The 20,088-nt window shown below is 40.8% G+C and overlaps 1 protein-coding gene across 4 annotated transcripts in view; it reads right to left on the bottom strand.

Annotated features, from left to right (window-relative positions):
- Positions 1-6,474: 6,474 nt before the first annotated feature.
- Positions 6,475-20,088, bottom strand: part of FBXW2 (F-box and WD repeat domain containing 2) — a 31,640-nt gene continuing 18,026 nt past the window's right edge. For all 4 annotated transcript variants that reach the window (XM_082468523.1, XM_082468521.1, XM_082468522.1 and 1 more), the window contains 3 exons: positions 16,923-17,009; positions 16,140-16,309; positions 6,475-11,412 (listed from right to left, as the gene is read on the bottom strand). In XM_082468523.1, the coding sequence (XP_082324649.1) occupies positions 11,124-11,412; positions 16,140-16,309; positions 16,923-17,009 (546 nt within the window). In that variant the 3' untranslated portion in view covers positions 6,475-11,123. The remainder of the gene's footprint in view (positions 11,413-16,139; positions 16,310-16,922; positions 17,010-20,088) is intronic.

Raw genomic sequence — 20,088 nt, 5'->3', positions numbered from 1 at the left:
AGAAAAAAGCATACAGAAAATATTCACCTATAATCTCATCCCCAAGAGAGAACAATTATTACCCTTCTGGTATATTTCATTTTGTTCCTGTGCATATTTAACTCATATAATTTGAATCATGGTGTATGCCATTTAAAAAAAATTTTTATAATAACTTAATTTTTTTTTTTTTTCTTTTCTTGTGATGTATTTTTTTTTTTAACATCTTTATTGAAGTATAATTGCCTTACAATGGTGTGTTAGCTTCTGCTTTATAACAAAGTGAATCAGTTATACATATACAATATGTTCCCATTTCTCTTCCCTCTTGCATCTCCCTCCCTCCCACCCTCCCCATCCCATCCCTCTAGGTGGTCACAAAGCACCGAGCTGATCTCCCTGTGCTATGCGGCTGCTTCCCACTAGTTATCTATTTTACATTTGGAAGTGTATATATGTCCATGACACTCTCTTACCCTGTCACATCTCACCCCACCCCCTCCCCATATCCTCAAGTCCATTCTCTAGTAGGTCTGTGTCTTTATTCCCGTCTTGCCACTAGGTTCTTCATGGCCTTTTTTTTTTTTTTTTTTTTTTTTTTTTTTTCCCCTTAGATTCCGTATATATGTGTTAGCATACTGTATTTGTTTTTCTCTTTCTGACTTACTTCACTCTGTATGACAGACTCTAACTCCATCCACCTCATTACAAATACCTCCATTTCATTTCTTTTTATGGCTGAGTAATATTCCATTGTATATATGTGTCACATCTTCTTTATCCATTCATCTGTCGATGGACATTTAGATTGCTTCCATGTCCTGGCTATTGTAAATAGTGTTGCAATGGTACATGACTCTTTTTGAATTACGGTTTTCTCAGGGTGTGTATGCCATTTTTAATCCTGTTTTTTTCACCTTAAGTTTTTCCATTTCCCCCACAAATTATTCTTCATAGCATTATTTGACAGCTGTGTATTATTCCAGTGTATGATAAGAGACATTTTAATACAAAATTAAAGGTATTTATTTATAAAACAATAGGGAAGAGTTTATGTAGTCTGCCTACTGATGTCTTGACATGAAATGCGCTATAATAACTGAAAATAAAGTAGAAGCCAACTCCAGTTTTAGAACACATTCAGAGTGGCTTTAATTTTAAGTGCAAGAAAGTCCTTAGTATAATTAATGTATTCTACAGCAACCGACTTCTGCTCAACTCATTGCCACATGCTATTCCCAAGGATTCCACTAGATGGCAGAACAGGCTAGGTAACAGCCATGGTTCTCAACCTTCGTGGGCGCAGGAACCATCTGCCTAACTCCAGCCTCAAGAGTTTCTGATTCATTAGGTCTGGGGTCTGGCCCAATAATTTTCATTTCTACCAAGTTCCCAGGTGATATGAATGTGCTGGGAGGATATCACACACATTGGGAACACTGGATTATAGGAATCAATGCAGACCAATCCAAAGTCCATTCACCCACACATCCATCCAGCCCCTCCTTCCGAGTTTATATTAAGCCAGTTCTAGGCAATATGGGCACAGAGAAGAGTAAGACACAGTTCCTGTTCGCAAGATATAGTCTTATGGGGTAGAAAAAAAGAAATTAAGAAAACAATGCTTAGTGTTGTCAGCTTAAGCTGACACATAGCCTTCCTAAGTGTTTTTTTTTTCTGATTCCCTCTCAAAGAGTTCAAGCAGGAATTCCCTGTCGGTCCACTGGTTAGGATTCAGCACTTTCACTGCTGTGGCCTGGGTTCAATCCCTGGTCAGGGAACTAAGATTCTGCAAGCCCCGCAGTACAGCCAGAAAAAAAAAAAAAAAAAAAAGAGATCAAGCTTTATGACCTTAAAGCTTGAATGATCAACAAGCTCAATCTGCTGAACTAACAACCTCAGGAATGTTTGCTCTCCTGCAAAACCTCACAGATGGAAAATCTCCTCACTGAATTCACAGAGGCCTGAAATATAAAAGCACACCTGACAACACCCTCTGCATTAATGAGTAAAAATAAAACACTAGGATGACTAGGTCCTTGGAATCTGCACTTGGTTTCCTTCTGAATTAGTTCCTCATTTTAAATTTCAACACATTAGTTTTGGAGAAAAACCTTTTGATTCATGATTGCCCACATTTTCCTTTAAATATTATTAATCACCTGTGGTATATCTTCATTAGGAAAAGTTTAAATTAAGACAGCTCTATATATCCAGTACTGTTGACTGGCCCTCTTCTGAAGTTCTAGACCTACTCTGACAGGCAATGCAGTTAGTGACATATCGTGTTAATTACTGGGATGTAAACAGCGATTGTTGATAGGTTTACTTAACACGGATCCTTTTTATGGAATGAAAGAAAACTTCAATGCATGCCTTGGGTTGAATTCTTACTTTCAAGTGATGCCTAGATTAGCGAAATTTTATTTGTGACTATAATTCATCTCAATGTTTCCCAAGTTTTTGAAAATGTAATAAAAATAAATGGGTAAAAGAAGAAGACAGAGTTCAGAAGAAATAAAAATAAGGACATAAAAATATCTGTCTTCACATGTTAAAGAAATGACAATTAAAGCAACCTTGAGATACCTTCTTTGTACCTACTAAATTGGCCGTTTCAAATAACCACTCAACACTGATGATATTGTGTTGAAACATGTACACTCAATCCAGTAAGGTGACAACATAAATCCCTTTAACCCATTTGGAAAGCCACATGATAAATATGAAGCAAAAGCCGTAAAGTGTTCCTTCCCGGAAACAGAGGAGGTTTCTGGGAACCCAGAAACGTTCTTTCTTGACTTGGACAGTGGTTAGACAGGCGTTCACTCTATAACTACTCAATAAACTGTGTGTTTTATGGTCTCTTCCATGTCTATAACAGAAAAATGTTAAGAAAAAAATTTCCTTTGCTTTTACCAATAAGTCACCTACTGGGAACTTGTTCTAAGGAAATCATGCGCAAAGAAGTTCTCTGTAGCATTACCTAAAAAACAAAACTAGACACTACTTAATTATTCACCAAAACAGGAATGGTTTAGCAAAGTATATGTAATAAAGGAATATTACAAAGTATTATGGTAATTGCAAAGACAGAGCACAATTCTGACAACACAATACAAAACAATGATTTGTAATTACATAAATCTATACATATATGCATAAGGATTAGAAGAGAATATTAAAAATTGTTATGATAAAGGAGTCTGGGTAATTTTCTCCAAAAGTTTGTGTTATTGTTAGATGATCTTTGCCACAAACAGAACAGAACATGTGGTTAAAATGCAAAGGACAGGGGCTTCCCTGGTGGCGCAGTGGTTGAGAATCTGCCTGCCAATGCAGGGGACACGGGTTCGAGCCCTGGTCTGGGAAGATCCCACATGCCGCGGAGCAACTAGGCCCGTGAGCCACAATTACTGAGCCTGCGCGTCTGGAGCCTGTGCTCCGCAACAAGAGAGGCCGTGATAATGAGAGGCCCGCGCGCCGCGATGAAGAGTGGCCCCCACTTGCCGCAACTAGAGAAAGCCCTCGCACAGAAATGAAGACCCAACACAGCCATAAATAAATAAATAAATAAATAAATAATAATTAAAAAAAAAATGCAAAGGACAGGAACATCCCACTGGCAAGGACTACCCTTGTCTAATCACAGAGTGATCGTCAAACATTCTGTTCAAGTGTACTCAGAACACTTTAGATGTTTATAGAACACGGCAGAACAATGCACCCCTATGTTCATAGCAGTACTATTCACAATAGCCAAGACATGGAGACAACCTAAATGTCCAAAAATGGATGGATAAAGATGTGGTAGACACATACAATGGAATACAGTTAAGTCCCCTACATACAAACCTTCAAGTTGCAAACTTTCAAAGATGTGAATGTGCGTGCATCCTCTACAAGTGGTTGTGCTTTTGTGTACTTTACTGTACAGTCCTGAATAGAGTACAGTAGTACAGTATCTTTATTTCAAGCCCAGGATGTCTGGAAGCAAGAGGGTAAATAGAATTGAATCCAGCAAGGAACCAGAACCTGTGCCATCAACATCAGGCATGAGCGAAACCGCACCTTGTCCTCCAACTCCTATTGTTGACGATCCTTCAGCTCTACCATCTCCCACCTCCTCTCCCTCCTCCAGTGAGTAACTCTTCTTGCCTGTTCACTCAATGCCAGCCCTTGTATGCCAGCTGTTGTACTGTACTACTGTACTTTTCAAGGTACTGTACTGTAAGATTAAAACCATGTTTGTTTTTTATGTATTATTTGTGTGAAAAGTATTATAAACCTATTACAGTACAGTACTGTATAGCCGATTGTGTTAGTTGGGTACCTAGGCTAACTATGTTGGACTTACGAACAAATGGAACTTAAGAATGCACTCTCAGAATGGAACTCATTCGTGTGCAAGGGACTTACTGTACTACGTGGCCATAAAAAAGTAATGAAGTAATGCCATTTGCAGCAACATGGATGGATCTAAAGATTATCATACTAAATGAAGACATAGAAAGACAAATGCCGATTGACATATATACACCAATATGTATAAAATAGGTAATAAGAACCTGCATATAAAAAAATAAAATTAAAAAATTAAAAAAAAAAGACAAATACCATATGATATCACTTATATGTGGAATCTAAAATACAACACAAATGAACTTACCTACGAAACAGAAACAGACTCACAAAGAGAACAGACTTGTGGTTGCCAAGGGGTAGTGGGGTAGGGGAGGGATGGATTGGGAGTTTGGGATTAGTAGATGCAAACTACTATATATAGGATGGATAAACAAGGTCCTACTTATAGCACAGGGAACTATATTCAAAATCCTGTGATAAACCACAATGGAAAAGAATATGGAAAAGAATTTATATATAACTGAATCCCTTTGCTGTACAGCAGAAATTAACACAACACTGTAAATCAACTATACTTTAATTAAAAAAAATACGGCAGAGCAGGGAAGTCTAAGAGAGGGAGAGCTGTGTATAATTGGTCTTTCATTTTGCTTCAAGGCCCTGACATTCTCAAAAGTTATTTTTCCTCCATAACATGTAGCCCCTAAGATAATTCATGGAATTTATTAAAATATCAAGAATTTATTGAGCATCTTGTAAGAACTCAATCTTAAAATGTTACTGGAGAGACAAAGCATTCACCTAAATTTTGAAAAATGTATGGCTTAAGAGTAAAAGTTAATGGTTTACCAACTGCAAAAGGTACTACATGATGAACTGCCAAATGAATTGCACACCTGCCTACCCTGGAACAAAACACTGAGTCAGGCCCAGTGGGGGTGGTGGTCACCAGAGGCTTTAAAGATGGTGGGAGGTTAATGGGATCCTACAGGCTGGCCCAAGGACAGGTTGGAAAGAGCACAGAGGGCTTCCCCACAAGGATGTGGGAAGACCCAAGGTGCAAAGGCAGGAAACGAAAGAGCAAGAGTCCTTTGAAGAGATGAGTTGGGACTCAATTACACTGATAGATCTAGACACCCCCTGCTGACAACAGGGAGTCATTAAGGTTGTTGAACAGAGATACGTGATCAAAAGAGTGGTTGGGGAGAGGCCCTGAAAGCAGAGTCCATGGTGGCTCAAGAGGTGCACATGAGTGGTGAAGGCAGAGGGCAGAGGGCAGAGGGCCAGGTCTGGATTGAAGAGACTGAAGTAGAGAGAATGGGAAGGGAAACAAGGAAAGGCAGGAAAAATCCAGGTCTGCAGAGGCTAAACATCAGGGCCCCAGCCTCATCCTTGCTACTTACTACTCCTCTAAGCAATTAGCCACTCTTTCAAGCCTCAACTCCTTTTATTTTTAAAATAAATTTATCTATCTATCTATTTATTTATATTTTTGGCTACATTGTGTCTTCGTTGCTGCGCGCGGGCTTTCTCTAGTTGTGGTGTGTGGGCTTCTCACCGCGGTGGCTTCTCTTGTCATGGAGCACGGGCTCTAGGTGCCCAGGCTTCCGTAGTTGTGGCTCGCGGGCTTAGTTGCTCCGCGCAAGCCTCAACTTCTCATCTGTAAAACAGGAAGGACAATCTGCCCTGTCATGGCGCTGCTGGGGATCAAAAGTACAGGACCATGTTTGATGAAAAGGAGTCCTACAAGTTTAAATTAAGAAGAAAGAATGAACCAACTTGGGGATGTGCTGAACAGAGGAGGGCAAAAGAGAGGAAGCTGATCCCAAGGTCTCGACCCTGCATAAACGTACTTTCCCTCCATCTGCATCTATTCATGAAGGTCACCAAAATCCTTCCTGCATTTTACTTTTAAATTTATTGTTTTCCCTCTTGGATCTCATTCAGAAATTGTTACATTGTTAGACTTACATTCTAGAACATGCAGAAACAGTAGAAGAACAGAGTCACTTTAGATCACTCGAGGGGCAGTTCATTTCTAAAGATGCATTCTAAAACACTCGCTTTTGAAAAGTTTCCTTAGAATTGGTTGGGGGAAAAAAGTAAGAAAATAGTCTTAACTACAGAATGTAATTTTTAAGGAAATGCAGCTTTATTTCTTTCAAGTACAAACAATAACTTGGGCTTGGCTAACCAAATGTTGCCTAATCAAGGGAACCTGCTTTAATGTATAGATATAAATGATTTACAGTTAGCACAATCACTCACAGGTAGAAGAATGCTTCTATGATGCATGAAAATAACTTCTCGTCTTATAGAGACATCTTGTTCCACAATCACTCCACTATTTGCTTAAGCAATCCCTTCTCCCCCGCCCACCCACCCCACAGACAGTTCAAATATAAACTTCATTTCATTCCCCCTAGATCACAACATACATCAAATAAGTGAAACATAAGTTCCATGTTGCCACAGATGTTGGATTGGTGAGGCCAGCCTTTTTCAACCTGAGCATTCTCATCAAGAGTACTAAGTCTAAATGAGTGAGATATGTTCACAACGTGAGTATATGGACACCAAACAACTGTGAGCTTTTATCATCTGAATTCATAATTTGCCAGGTTTAAACATAGAAAAACACATTTTTATTTGAGCATATTCATGAAGAGTAGAAGTAGCTGGATTCTTTAAGCTGCAATAATTAAGTATGTTTACACTGGTCAAGACTGTAATACTAGCTTTAAGCAACTATACCATTCTGGGGGAGACTGGAAATGCATTGAAACAACTTGACAGCAAAACACCTTTTTGCACTGAGCGCGATCATTCAGCCTGATTAGGCTGAAGGGAGTGATACAAAGACTATCCAGTAATCCATGTGAGGATTTATCCTGAAAGAAATTCACTTTCCTACAGTAAGTACAGGGAGCTACGGATCAGGACACTGCCAAAGATGGCTGGTAGGCATTTCTGTCAAGAATGCTAACCTGTTCTCTGCATGAGACATCTTATCTGGGGACTGCAGAATTCTCGAGTGTCTTGGTTGTCTTAAGTATCTTGGCAAGCACCAGCATAACCAGGTAGGAAGGCTGTGTCAAGGGGACAGACCTAAGGGGCCTCTCCCCTATACCGACAACTCTATGGCCCTAAAGGCAAAGGTCACAGTGTGCCCTGGCCCAGGCTGCATCCTAGGGCAGCAATCTGACTACACACTTTCCTACAGAGGATGGCAAGTGGTTCAGACACCAAGGCCCAGTAGAGGCCCAGACAAGGAGGAGGCACGGAGAACTAGAAGAGGGACGATGGGAAGATTCACCTCTAGGCTCCCAAGAAGCCAGGGCAACAGTCGTGGCTTCAAGGAGTTGGCTGGGTTTGGCCAAAGCAACATGTAAAGCCAGGCTCTACTCTCCTTAGCTACTTCTGTTTGGTTGAAAAGCCTCACCTAACAGAAACAAATTCTTCATGTCTAATGTAATACTGTTTCCAGAAGTATTTCTTTTCTCCCTAAGATTTACAAATGCAGAGCAGTAATCATTCTCCTGAGAGCAAATACTAGAATGATTACATAACCCTCATTCACATTTTACTGAGCATTTTTAGTGGCCAGCACAGATTAATTTTAAACTATGAAAAATGAAGTACACAGCTTAAAATAGCAATATTCTCCATCTTCCATTTAAAAGCTATTCAAACACGTGTACTTCCTGTGGAACGTCTTCAAAGTCTAGCCCCTGTCCTGGAGGAAGTCCTTCTTCCTACTTCTCTGATAGGTCTAAGAGGTCAGGTTTGACAACACTTACTACTTCAAATAATGGGGCTGGCTGGAGGAAACTAGCTTCCTTTGGAATGGGAACAAAGTCTGCTAAAACCACACTCGCTCAGCTCTCCTGGACCCCGTCCTCCCCCGGAGCCTTAAGTTGTTATGGTTCCCTACACAAACCGGAGAGGAAAGAACCCCCCCTTCTACCGCACCAGGGCCACTCAAGAAATCCAACACTCACAAAGAAAGATGGAGTCTATCTGCTTATGATTAAGAATTTTTCAGAAATGAGAATATTCACAAAAGAAGGGGCAAAGGCAAATCCCTTGCCTCTGAGCTAAGGCAGCAGAAGTCAGTGTGTAGGGGAGAGAGTCCCCTAATTCCATGAAGGGAGACTGAGTTATCCCCTACCCACTGTTCTCACTGACTCCCCACCGTGCTTTATTTCTTTTTAAAGGATAAGTTAAGTTTTCCATTTGTATAAAAGCTGACAATACTATGAATAAAGCTAGCATCCATAAAGCAATTAAATAAAATGCTCAGGTGAAACAAAGATCTCTGTGAGGAGGATCAAAGTTAGGACTCTAAGCACTGCTGTCAAAATCAGCTGTACCACCTTGATGATAACTTTGGTATTCACCTCTGAAAACTGAAATGGGACATGCCATACAGGTTTCAGGTTTGTCATTTTCAAAAAATTTTTCCCACAAATGACTATAGTTATAATCGCTTGGTCTTTGAAGCTACTGGATATATCTGATGGTGAGGTGGGAATAGGGATGGTCATTAGATCAGTAATCTCAGTTTTTTTGTTCTGGCTGGATGAAAAGGAGTTAAGTTGTTTACCCTTATCATGGCCCAAAGCCTCCTGAGGTTCCTGCAAGATAGATTCCAGCTTCTAATCTGGTTCCACTTCTTGAAGGACCGAGCAGAGCTCACACACAGAACTCAATGTGAAATGGATTTGGGGGATGGAGAAAGATAATTGTTCTTTTACATAATTCCCTCAGAGCCTCAACATGGATATTAACTAAACCCGTCCTTGAAACCAACCATCAGAATTCTCTGAAACCCTAACTTTGCAGCATTCAGAGGTCCACTGTCAGACTCTAGGCTGACAGGATTCTGGGAGAGCTGTGTCCCCACTGTACTTTGAATCATTCTCAGCTCTGCCAGCAACCCTTTTCCTACCTGAAAAACGTATGTGCTTTATATCAGAGTTAAGAAGAATGAATACCTCATATTCCCAGGCAAAGGCTCTCACTCCGGTTCCCGTTAAGTTCATCTTCAAACTAGTTTCCTGTCGGTCTGTGAATGAAATGCCCCCCTCACTCCTCTGTAACACAACGGGGAAGAGCTGAATTCTTCCTACTACTTGCTCCCTCGACTTTCTCCCTAATGTTTGTGACAGTTACGTTAAAACAGTTCCACTGCTGAATCACAGCATTATCTAATTTACAGGAATGAGAGGGTGGAGAATACAAACTGGCAGCCCGCAGACATGCTTTGTTTAGCCCACTACATCTTGAATGATCTTTGAGTCGTTGTCAACATTTTTAAAATTAGGGAATTACAAATACAATTCTGGAGTTCTACCTCCTGAAAAATCAGAAGACCTGCCAAACACTGGACTTGTTTCTGCCTAACACTTAGGGCTCCATAACTGCCCTGCCAGATAAGCTTCCCCTGGTGCAGCCCCATCCTACGCAGCATGCTGCACTCGCTTATGTTTATCTGCGTGGCTCCCCTGGGCGTGTGACTTTTCGAACCTTAATCTAGGGCAATTCCTTCATTTCCAACAGAAAGTTAACCTGCCTGAGGCTACACATCAAGTTAGAGGCACAGGAGGACGAAAGTCAGGGTCAGGGATCTTTCTTTCTAATATGGCACACTGCCTCTCTAGAGGACCACAGCTGCTCTCAGCATTTCTTCTACCAATCACTTACATTTTTAAAGTGGAACATGTAACATTTTCTACATTCCCTCTTATCCATTCTTTTTTGTACGTTTGGATTTCCTTATAGATGACAACTTTCTATCAGTTATTTCATTTATATATTATCTCCAAACCTAAAGAAGCAATGAATCAGCCATCAGACAAAACTGAAGTATCAACTTTTGCACACCTCAGCAGACACAGGACCAGAAGGAATCTTAGAAACCAAGTGACAGCCTAACAACTAGCTATACAGACAGGGAAAATGGGGACCAGAGAAGTATATGCCTGGGGTGCAGGTTTCCTAGGTAACAGAGCCAGTCTTCAACCTGCCAGCTCAGGGCTCTTTCTACTGTACCATGTCACCTCTGTGCAGTCACCTAGGCTGTGGGGGACCAAGGACCAGCTTGCTCCACCTAGAAACAAAAACTACATTAACTTCCTCACATCTCAGACATGGCCCACCTTCACTCTGTCAAGAACTAGGGTTTAGAATGTGTTACAAACCATCAATTTATACAACTGGATTTGCACTGGAAGACAACTTTTCTTTAGAACTGGTATTTGGTGGAGAGTATGAATGTCACAGAACCTGGTGGTCTTTATAACACGGGTTGTTATAAAAGCTAAGCCCCATGTGAGAAAAGTTGCTGTAACAACATCATAGCACCTTTGCTTCAACTTCAAAAGAGAAAAAGGCAATGGTAAAAAGCTTTAATAATAGACTGAATGTGTTTTCATAGGCAACCAATTAGCAGATTAATGAGCCATTTAAATATCGTTACTTAAAACCAATATTCAAGAAAGATGAACCCCAAATGCAGCCTCTTATACTGACCAACATAACTAAGTACGAATGAAGTCAATGGTGCACCCCATCAGCATGCTGCGGTGTAGGTGAACAAAACGAGCCCTCCCCCACCCCGAGCCCTGGCCCCCTGGCAAACAGAGATAAATGATTGTGCACTGCGTGATGATACCATTAGGTGAGAACTTTGGTTCATGCAGTCGGCTGCCACAGAGGTTGCACTCAAAACCCGCAGCCCTGGCGCCCGAAGTCAGTCAGCGGCGCAGCTCGCGGCATCAGCCGTGCTCCTTCCACAACACCAGGTGAATACTGTGGTCAGGCATGCTGGTGGCAAAGACCAATCCCGTGTCATTGTGCCCATCCAGTCCATTCAGCCAGGACACTTCGCCTGCCAGGAAGCTGGAGCCTCTCTTGGATTTCCTATACTCTGGGAGAGGCCAGCGGCTAATCAGGCTCTCTGTCCGCAAGTCCATGATATACAGGTAGCGGTTGTCAAACAGCAGGGCAAAGATATCTCCAAAGCCAAGCAAGGCCAAGTTTGCTATCTCAGGAGTCTTGATGACCCTACAAGGATGAAAGTTAATAAACATGAACCAGAAGGCAACTGTGCTTCTGTTTATGCTACTGTAATCTTTTCTGGAGACATTTAAAACCAATGCAAAATTCAAGCAAATTTAGAATTAAATGAAACATTTTTATAGAAAGGAAAATATGAGGACAAAAAGCTCACCCTCCTTTAGAAAAAAGGCCGGGGAGAAGAACCCTTCATAATGATAAGGTAATATAACACAGGCATATAAGGAGATGAATATTTATAAAAGCACAAAATGCCCATCTAAGCTGGAAAGGATCTTACAGATTATCTCGTTTAATACTCTCACTTCTAAGATGTGAAAACTAAAGTACAGCCAGGGTAAATAATTTGGCTAAGCATTCACAACTAGTTAGTTACCAGTCAGAACAAGAGGGTAACACTCAACTCTTACCACTAGGTAAAAACTACTATACGGTCACCCCTTGTTATCCAAAGGGATTGGTTCCTGGACGCCCTCAGATACCCAAATCCGAGGATGCTCCAGTCCCTTACATAAAATGGTGTAGTACAGCTGGCCCTCCACATCCATGGATGCAGAGCACACGGATATGGAGGGCCGATGGTACTGGCCTAGGGGAACCTCCCCAAGCCCAGAACAAAGACTAAAAACCAAGTGACTCAGACTCAGTGCTTCTCTATTCGGCACGCAGCAAACACAGGTTCCTCTCTAAGAACAGCAGAGGCTGAAAATATAAAGTTCCCCCAAATAATTCAGAAACATTTATTAATAGATTGATAATAGGTTAGAGAAAACTGGGAGAGTTGGGAGGACAGCCTTAACCGTCTCAGGTTGGCAGTTCCTAAAACATCGACGACAAAGGCAGAAAGTGGGAGGGACCTTGCCAAACAGGAACACAAATGAAAAAAAACAAAAAACAACGAAACCCTCCGTCTCTCTTATCTGCACGTTTAGTAAGGCGAAAAGTTGATGTCCTCTTTGGAGGCACTAGGAAAAGAGCTATAAGACAAGGGATATTCAAATTCTGCTGTGACAGTATATTTGAGCCTAGGTGAGACTCCAGTTTATCCTACATCTTAACAAGGACACTACCAACTAGTGTTACGTCCAAGAGGTCAACCAGAAGGGACAGGGCCTGGTAACCAGGACAAGCAAGGAGCAGCTGAAGAATATGAGCTTGAGGTGGGGAGAAAGCAGTGGCACGGACAGGGAAGCTATACACGATCATCACCTTTCAATAGTGAAGGACGCGTGAGAGGCCAGGCATTAGGCACTCTAGCAGAGAGAACGAAGGTCAAAGGGAAAGACCGTTACAAAGGAGCAGATTTCAGTCTGGTATCAGGAAGGGAGGGGATTTAGCAGTGAAGAATAAGACCTGTTCCTCACACTCAACCAGTCCAAAACAACCTTCTTAACCTGTTTCTCTTCTTCATTTCCTTGCTTGCTCATTCACCCAGCTGCTCAAGCTAGGAAACATGGCAACCATGCAAATCTCAAACCACAAATCCAATCACCAAGATCTACTGATTTTACCTGCTAAACTTTCCTTTAATTTATTCACTACTACCTGAATTGCCCCAACTCTGACCCAGGACATCACCTTTGCCTGCACGGCTACCAAGAGTTTTCAATGGGTGCCCCCACGTCTGCCTTTGGCCCCTCCCAATCAGTTAACCTCACACTAAAATCTAATCCTATCAGATTTTAAACTTTTAAACCCTTCAACGGCTCTCTACTGCACGCACGTCTGCCACTCTGGCCTTCTTTCAGTCACTCAAATGCACCGGGCTCCTGCGTCTCAGGGCCTTTCAGCAGGCTGCCCTCGCAGTCTACAATGCTCCTCACTGCACTCTCGCCCTGGCACTTAGTTAAATGCATCTATACATCCTTTAGAGCTTGGCCCGAATCTCCTCCTCAAAGAAGCTTTCCTTTACTCCTCAAACTAGGCAGGGTCTCAAAGTACCCCGAACCATGTTGCTCTTACCCCAACCATGAAAACACCTGCATGTAGTCAGCTGTTTAATGTCAGCCTTCCCTGGTTAGCCATTTCCACACATTTGGTAAGTATCTCTGCTGGTTCCTAGCGTATATCACAGTGCCTAACACACAGGTTAAATAAATAAGTATCTGCTAACGACTAGAGCAGTGGTGCAGTAGGCGTGGGAAAATACAAATTCCTACAAGAGAGAGCCAAAGGAAACTGGGGAAAGCAGCAGGAAAGTCTAGTAAGTCCCACATCATCAACACCAGCAGAAAATGACCAGAAACTTGGAAAACAGAGTGGCTAGGGGACCGGACTTAAGCCTGAGGAAGTTGAGCTGACTCCAAAGACCCCAGCACAAATGTGCTGCAGGACAGAACACAGGTCCTGACAGGCTCACATCACCTTCTACTTTGATTACTTTAGAACTGTAAACAGACATCCCTGCTGTGCACTCTGGGCCCTTAAACCTACAAGACCCCACCTGCTGTACTGAGATAACCTAGCTCAAGGGATTGCACCATAACTTAGCTTTATGCAGCAACATGCTACTATTTGTGCTTTCTTTTCAATTAGCATCAAAGCTTACAGAATGCAACCTGGTCCTGGCAACTGAGGCCACAGGATTTGTACCAAGATTTCAAAAAGAGGCTGTTATATTCATGTTTGAGGGGAAAAAGCAAGAGATAAAATAGCCCCCCCCTTTTTTTTTTTTAAATAGCCCCTTTTCAAAAAAAAAAAAAAAAATCTGAACTTAGTACTTGCTAGCAGCAAACAATCTTGCAGGTTTATTGGTTACAGCTAGTATATCCAAACATCAAAAATTAACAGAACTTTCATCTGGGACTCTGGACTCTATATGCTATTCTGAGTAAGAAGCACACATGAGAATATAGCATCAAATTAAACCTTTAGAGACTCTCAAACTCTAAGCATTAATCAGATTATAATACCTCTATTCCACCTCGCCTCTTCACCCCTGTCTCCCAAATTTTAATTCAAAACAAAAACAATATTAAACTATCAAAGATCTGATTTTCCCACGGTGACTAAGGTCGTATCTGCGGGGAACTGGTTCCAGGACCCCCTTGGATAACAAAATGCATGGACGCTCAAGTCGTTTGTATAAAATGGTGTAGTATCTGCATATAACCTACACACATCCTCCCGTATACTTCAAACCATCTCTAGATCACTTACATCTAATACAATGCAAATGCTATGTAAATAGTTGCTGGTGCACGGCAAATTCAAGTTATGCTTTTTGGAACTTTCTGGACATTTTTTTAAAAAAATATTTTCGATCCTCAGTTGGTTGAATCTGTGGGTGCGGAACCCATGGCCAAATGTACTTCAATTTCTTACTTTGCAAAGAATCAAGTTCTTTCAAAAGTTCCTTCTCTCTGGCTTGCTGGTTCCTTAAGCATATGCCTGCCCGATGATCCAACCACGGATGGATGGATGGATGGATGGATGGATAGATGCTGGACTAGGGTAGGCTGTGGGATATTGGGCAAGGCCCTTATCCTCTTTCAGCTTCAGTTTCCCCATCTATAAAATGAAGAGGTTGGACTAATGTCTTCTGGCATCTGTTCCAGTCTTTTTTTGTCAAAATGTAATTATCAATCATTTCTAGAAATTATTCTGAAAGCTTGGAAATCTAACTGGTGAGAAATGTAGGTCTAACTCCAGGAAGACATAAATGAGGTTGTAACTTTACGACCAGAGAGACTGGGCCCACCAAAGTCCTGCTGGCTAGTAGGATCAGACCTCATACAAGTTCACCTCAAACAGTCATGCATAAAAGCAATGAAGAAAATGTTCAGTTTCTGTCCCCAGGCCAGCACTTCCTGAAGCATGCTATGGAACACTAATTCTGTGAGCTGTTAACATGTGCTCCTCAAAACAAGGGCTCTGTGCACAATACATGTGAGGTACAGTAGGTTAAACAAATTAAAACAGGTTTCTTTATGTAGGACTTCTCACACCTATTAGTAATAAAAACCTGTTAGGTCCTCTGCTAGGTCCTCATTACAGGCATTTCATTTAAACTTTACTTTACAGGTGAGACAATTCAGACACAGAAAGGTTAAGAAACTTACATAAAATCACACAGCTCATAAGAAAGAGAATTAGGTCTTAAACCAAGGTTTATTTATCACCAAAGTAGGTTCTCTTAAATCACCATGTCACTGGCTTCCAACAGCCTCCAATACGCTAACAGATACCACCAGTATCCAAGAGGGGTCTATGATATACAGTGAATCACAAAATTATTTGTCTATAGACCTCTATTTCTTTCTTTGGAGAGAAACTCTGCAGGTTGTAATTTTCTCCAAGTTTCTCTGTCTTTCTGCTAGTCAGCGGAAAGCCACTCAATCCCTCAACACAGAATTTCAACTGACCAGGAAGTAGAACTTAAAATATTAGAACTAGAGGAGATCTGAAAGATCTTTTCATCCAAACTCTTCATTTTCCAGAGAAGCTGGAAGGGGAATTCAGAAATTCTTAAAGTGGAAGTAACTCAGAGTAAGAAGAGGGCTTAGAACCTAGACCCTCTACATTCTAACATATAACTCTTTCTAATTTAATGACCACCTTTAAAACATTTTTATGTGTGAGATTTTCAGCACAGAACTGATGGAGTAAACATTTCCCCAAAGCAAGTTACTAACTGGTTTATGGAAATATTTAGTCTTGTCTTTATTATTAAACTGCAACAAACTGTTAAAGGTAAAGGTCCAAGGGAATATTACCTGAGAATATCATAACTGGCAAAGTCCCACTGGTAGAGACCCAGTGCTGAACTACAGACAATGTATTTGCCATCAAAGTGAAGTCTTGGCTGCAGGCAGATACTTCTATCTTCAGAGACAGACAACGTCTTTAAGCACTTACAGTTAATTTCTCTCCCAATTGGCCAAATCTACAGATAAGAGAAAATTAGGAAAGATGAGAGACCACATCACCATAGAAAAGCCTGTCCTTAAACAACGTGGCTTGTGTTTGCTGACGTCAAATACAAAGTGAAGTAAACTGGAAAGACCACAGGTTTTACAGCTGAAGCATGGGTTCAAATTCTGATTTGGCACGTATGTGTTGTGTAATCTTGGGTAAAATATTTAACCTCTTTGAACCTCAGTTCCTGCCGTGAAGATGGTTAGTGCCTACCATATGGAACAGTTTAAAAGATGCAATAAAAATACATGTAACAGTGCTCTGTAAACTTTTTTGCAAATTGCTATTATTATTATACAAGTAAATGTTTATGTTTTCATACTTTAGATCTAAGAACTGAGGAGAGTAGGAGATATATGTCTTAAGAAAAGGTAAGAACGCATCGAAGATAAATTTCTGTGGATTTTTTTTCCCCCTTCATTTACAAATCAGAGTTAGAAACTGCCTAGAACACAGGAAAATGAACAATTCTCTTTCCAGTGGGTTTAAGAGGGCTTAAAGACATTCCTTCCTCCCTTGAAATATTCCCCCTGTGCTACACTCTTTCATAAGGCAAATTAATGGAGGAAAAAAAACCTCACCTTGATCTCATATTTGTCTGCACTTAAGAGGATGTAGTCTCCAGGGCTGTGCAAGAGAGACTTGACTTTGCACTTTTGCAAGACCACCTAGAAATAATAAATATCCATGTTACAGAAAGATCCTTTTAGTACTGTTCTTATCCCTTTTAATTAAAATATGAAAAAGAGCTCAAAATGATATGGTACGTGAGTAATCTATAACTCTATGTTAACTATAACACAAGTTAACCTTTACTAAGAGTTTTACTATTACCAGATTCTTTACATTATTAGCAAGACCTAAAAGTGTCTAATGCTGCCAGCATTTACTCTTAGCTTTAGTCTGGAAGCAAACATTAGGACTGACTTTAAAAATTATAAAACGTGACTTCATAAAAAATGTGAGGGATAGGAAAGAAAAAAGTCCATTCACATAGTAGATACAAATGACCTGTTTTCATAAGCATGTGCATCATAAAGGGAAAAGCACTCGACTTGGGACCAGAATCTGTCATATGTTGACTCTGCAGCCTTGGGCAGGACCATCTAACCTCTTCGTTTCTCAGTTTCCTCATCTTTAAAATAGGGGATGGGGCACCTATTATCTCAGATAATTGTAGTGAAAATGAAATAAAACAATGAAAATAATAATGTAACAGAAGCTAACATTCCATTAGCATGTGGGATAATCTGTGAACACTAGCTTCTGGTTATTTTAGGAATAAATCAGCATAAAGTGAGAGGGGAGGCCAGGCTCACTCATTCAGAAGCCTGGGTTGCAGATTCAAATGAAACTGACAGACCTGCTACTGAGTGCCAGGCACCTTGCTGGGTTCTGTCCCATCATCTCATTTAGTACTCACAGGAACATTTAGCAGATGATGAAACTCAGGCCCTGAAGGGAAGAGTAACTTATCTAAGACATCTCAGTCAGTGTCCTGGCCCCAAGTCCACTGTTTTTAACATAACACCAACTTGTCTTATATAACTTTTCTATTTAAAATTGAATGCACCCAGTACAGAATTTTTTCCCCCAATATTTTTATTGTGGTAAAATACACGTAACATAAAATGTAGAATCTTAACCATTTTTAAGTGTACAGTTCGGTGGTATCACTGGTCTTCTCACACAATCACTCACCCAGTCTAAAACCCACTAGTCATCGGATTCTTTCTTCTTCTTTGTCCCCCATGAGTAAGTTCAGTTGGCTTTACCTTAAAGACACATCCTTCGTGTACGCCCTTCTCTTTCTTTATTGCCACCCAAGTCCAAGCCGTGGGTCTCTTTTGCTTAGACTACTGCAAAAGCCTAACTGGCCACCCTGCATCCATTTGTGCCCCACTCTAACCCATTTTTCACTCAGCACTTATCTTCTTAAAACATGAATCACACCAGACTCTTGCTCAGAACGCATCAATTGCTTTCTACTATACTTACAATAATCCAGAATCTTTAATGAGGTCTAGTAAAGCGTACGTGCTGGCCCCTCTCCCACACCTCCCCCAACTACAGCACAGCTCCGCTGGCCTTCCAGGGCATCAGCTTATCAAATGTTCTAGGCTCTTTCCCACCCCAGGGCCTGTGCACATACGGCACCCTCTGGAACACTCCATTTACACAGTTACCTCCCATTTATTCTTCACATTTGGCCCCTTCTCTAAAAGCTTTCCCTGAATCAAACTGAATTAGACTCTGCATTTTTCCTCCATAGCACTTAACACAATTTGTGAACTTATGAAATTACTAATAACTATTCCTCCTACTAGACTAACATTCGCATCAAGCCTGGGTCTGTTTTGCTCACTCTTGCATCCTGAGCCCCTCACAGAATAGCATGATAAGCTCAAGAAAAGTGTTTCTGCATGGCATTTCCACTTTTTAAATGCCTTTTGATCCTCACAGCAATCGTTTTTTTGAAAACCAGAAGACATCACAACATTCTTCTAAAGATCCTGTACATTTTTGTTTCACTTCTTGCGAGCATTATTTTCTCCTCCTTCCTCCTTCCCTTTCTTCGCAATTTATTTAAACTAAAAAATCAAAAAACACTGTCCACCCATTTCTCCCACTCCCCACATCCCACCCCCTGCCTCTGGCAACCACCAATCTGTTCTCTGTATCTATGAGCTTGGCTTTTTTTTTCCCCTGTAGAGTCCACATATAAGAGAGATTGTATGGTATTTGCCTCTTTTTTGTCTTACCTCACTTAGCATAATGCCCTTGAGGTCCATCCATTTGTCACATATGGCAAGATTTCATTCTTTTTTTACAGCTAAATAATATTTCAATACATATATCCCTTCATCCATCTATGGACACTTTGGTTGTTTCCATATCTTGGCTATTGTAAATAACGTTGCAATGAACATGGGGGTGCATGTATCTTTCTGAGTTAGTGTTTTCAATTTCTTTGGATAAATACCCAGAAGTGGAATTGCTGGATCACGCGGAAGTTCTATTTTTCATCCTTTGAGGAACTTCCAAACTGTTTTCCGTAGTGGCTGCACCAATTTACATTCCCCTAAAAGTGAACAAAGCTTCCCTTTTCTCCACAATCTCACGAACACCTGTTATTTCTTGTCTTTTTGATAATAGTCATTCTAACTAGTATGACGTGATATCTCATTGTGGGTTTTTTTCCCCTAATATTTATTTATTTAGTTGGCTGTGCTGGGTCTTAGTTGTGGCACGTGGGATCTTCATTGCCACGTGTGGGATCTTTGTTGCAGCATGCGGGATCTTTTTTATAGTTGCGGCATCTTTGTTGCAGCATGCGGGATCTTTTTTATAGTTGCGGAATACAAGATCTAGTTCTCTGACCAGGGATTGAACCTGGACCCCCTGCACTGGGAGCGCAGAGTCTTAACCACTGGACCACCACGGAAGTCTCTCATTGTGGTTTTGATTTGCATTTCCCTGATGGTTAATTATGTTGAACATCTTTTCATTTACTTGTTAGTTGTTGTCTTCATTTATCATCTATAGGTCTTCTTTGGAAAAATGTTCAGATCTTCTGCCCATTTTTTAATCAGATTGTTTGGCTTTTTGCTATTGAGTTGTATGAGTTATCTATTTTGGATATTAGCCCCAATCTGATATATAATTTGCAAATATTTTCTCCCATTCAGTAGGTTACCTCTTAATTTTGTTAACAGTTTCTTTTGCTGTGCAGAAGCTTTTTAGTAT

This window comes from Balaenoptera physalus (assembly GCF_965194825.1).
Source record: "Balaenoptera physalus genome assembly, chromosome: 7".
Classification (NCBI taxonomy): domain Eukaryota; kingdom Metazoa; phylum Chordata; class Mammalia; order Artiodactyla; family Balaenopteridae; genus Balaenoptera; species Balaenoptera physalus.
This window is presented reverse-complemented; position numbering and strand designations above follow the sequence as displayed.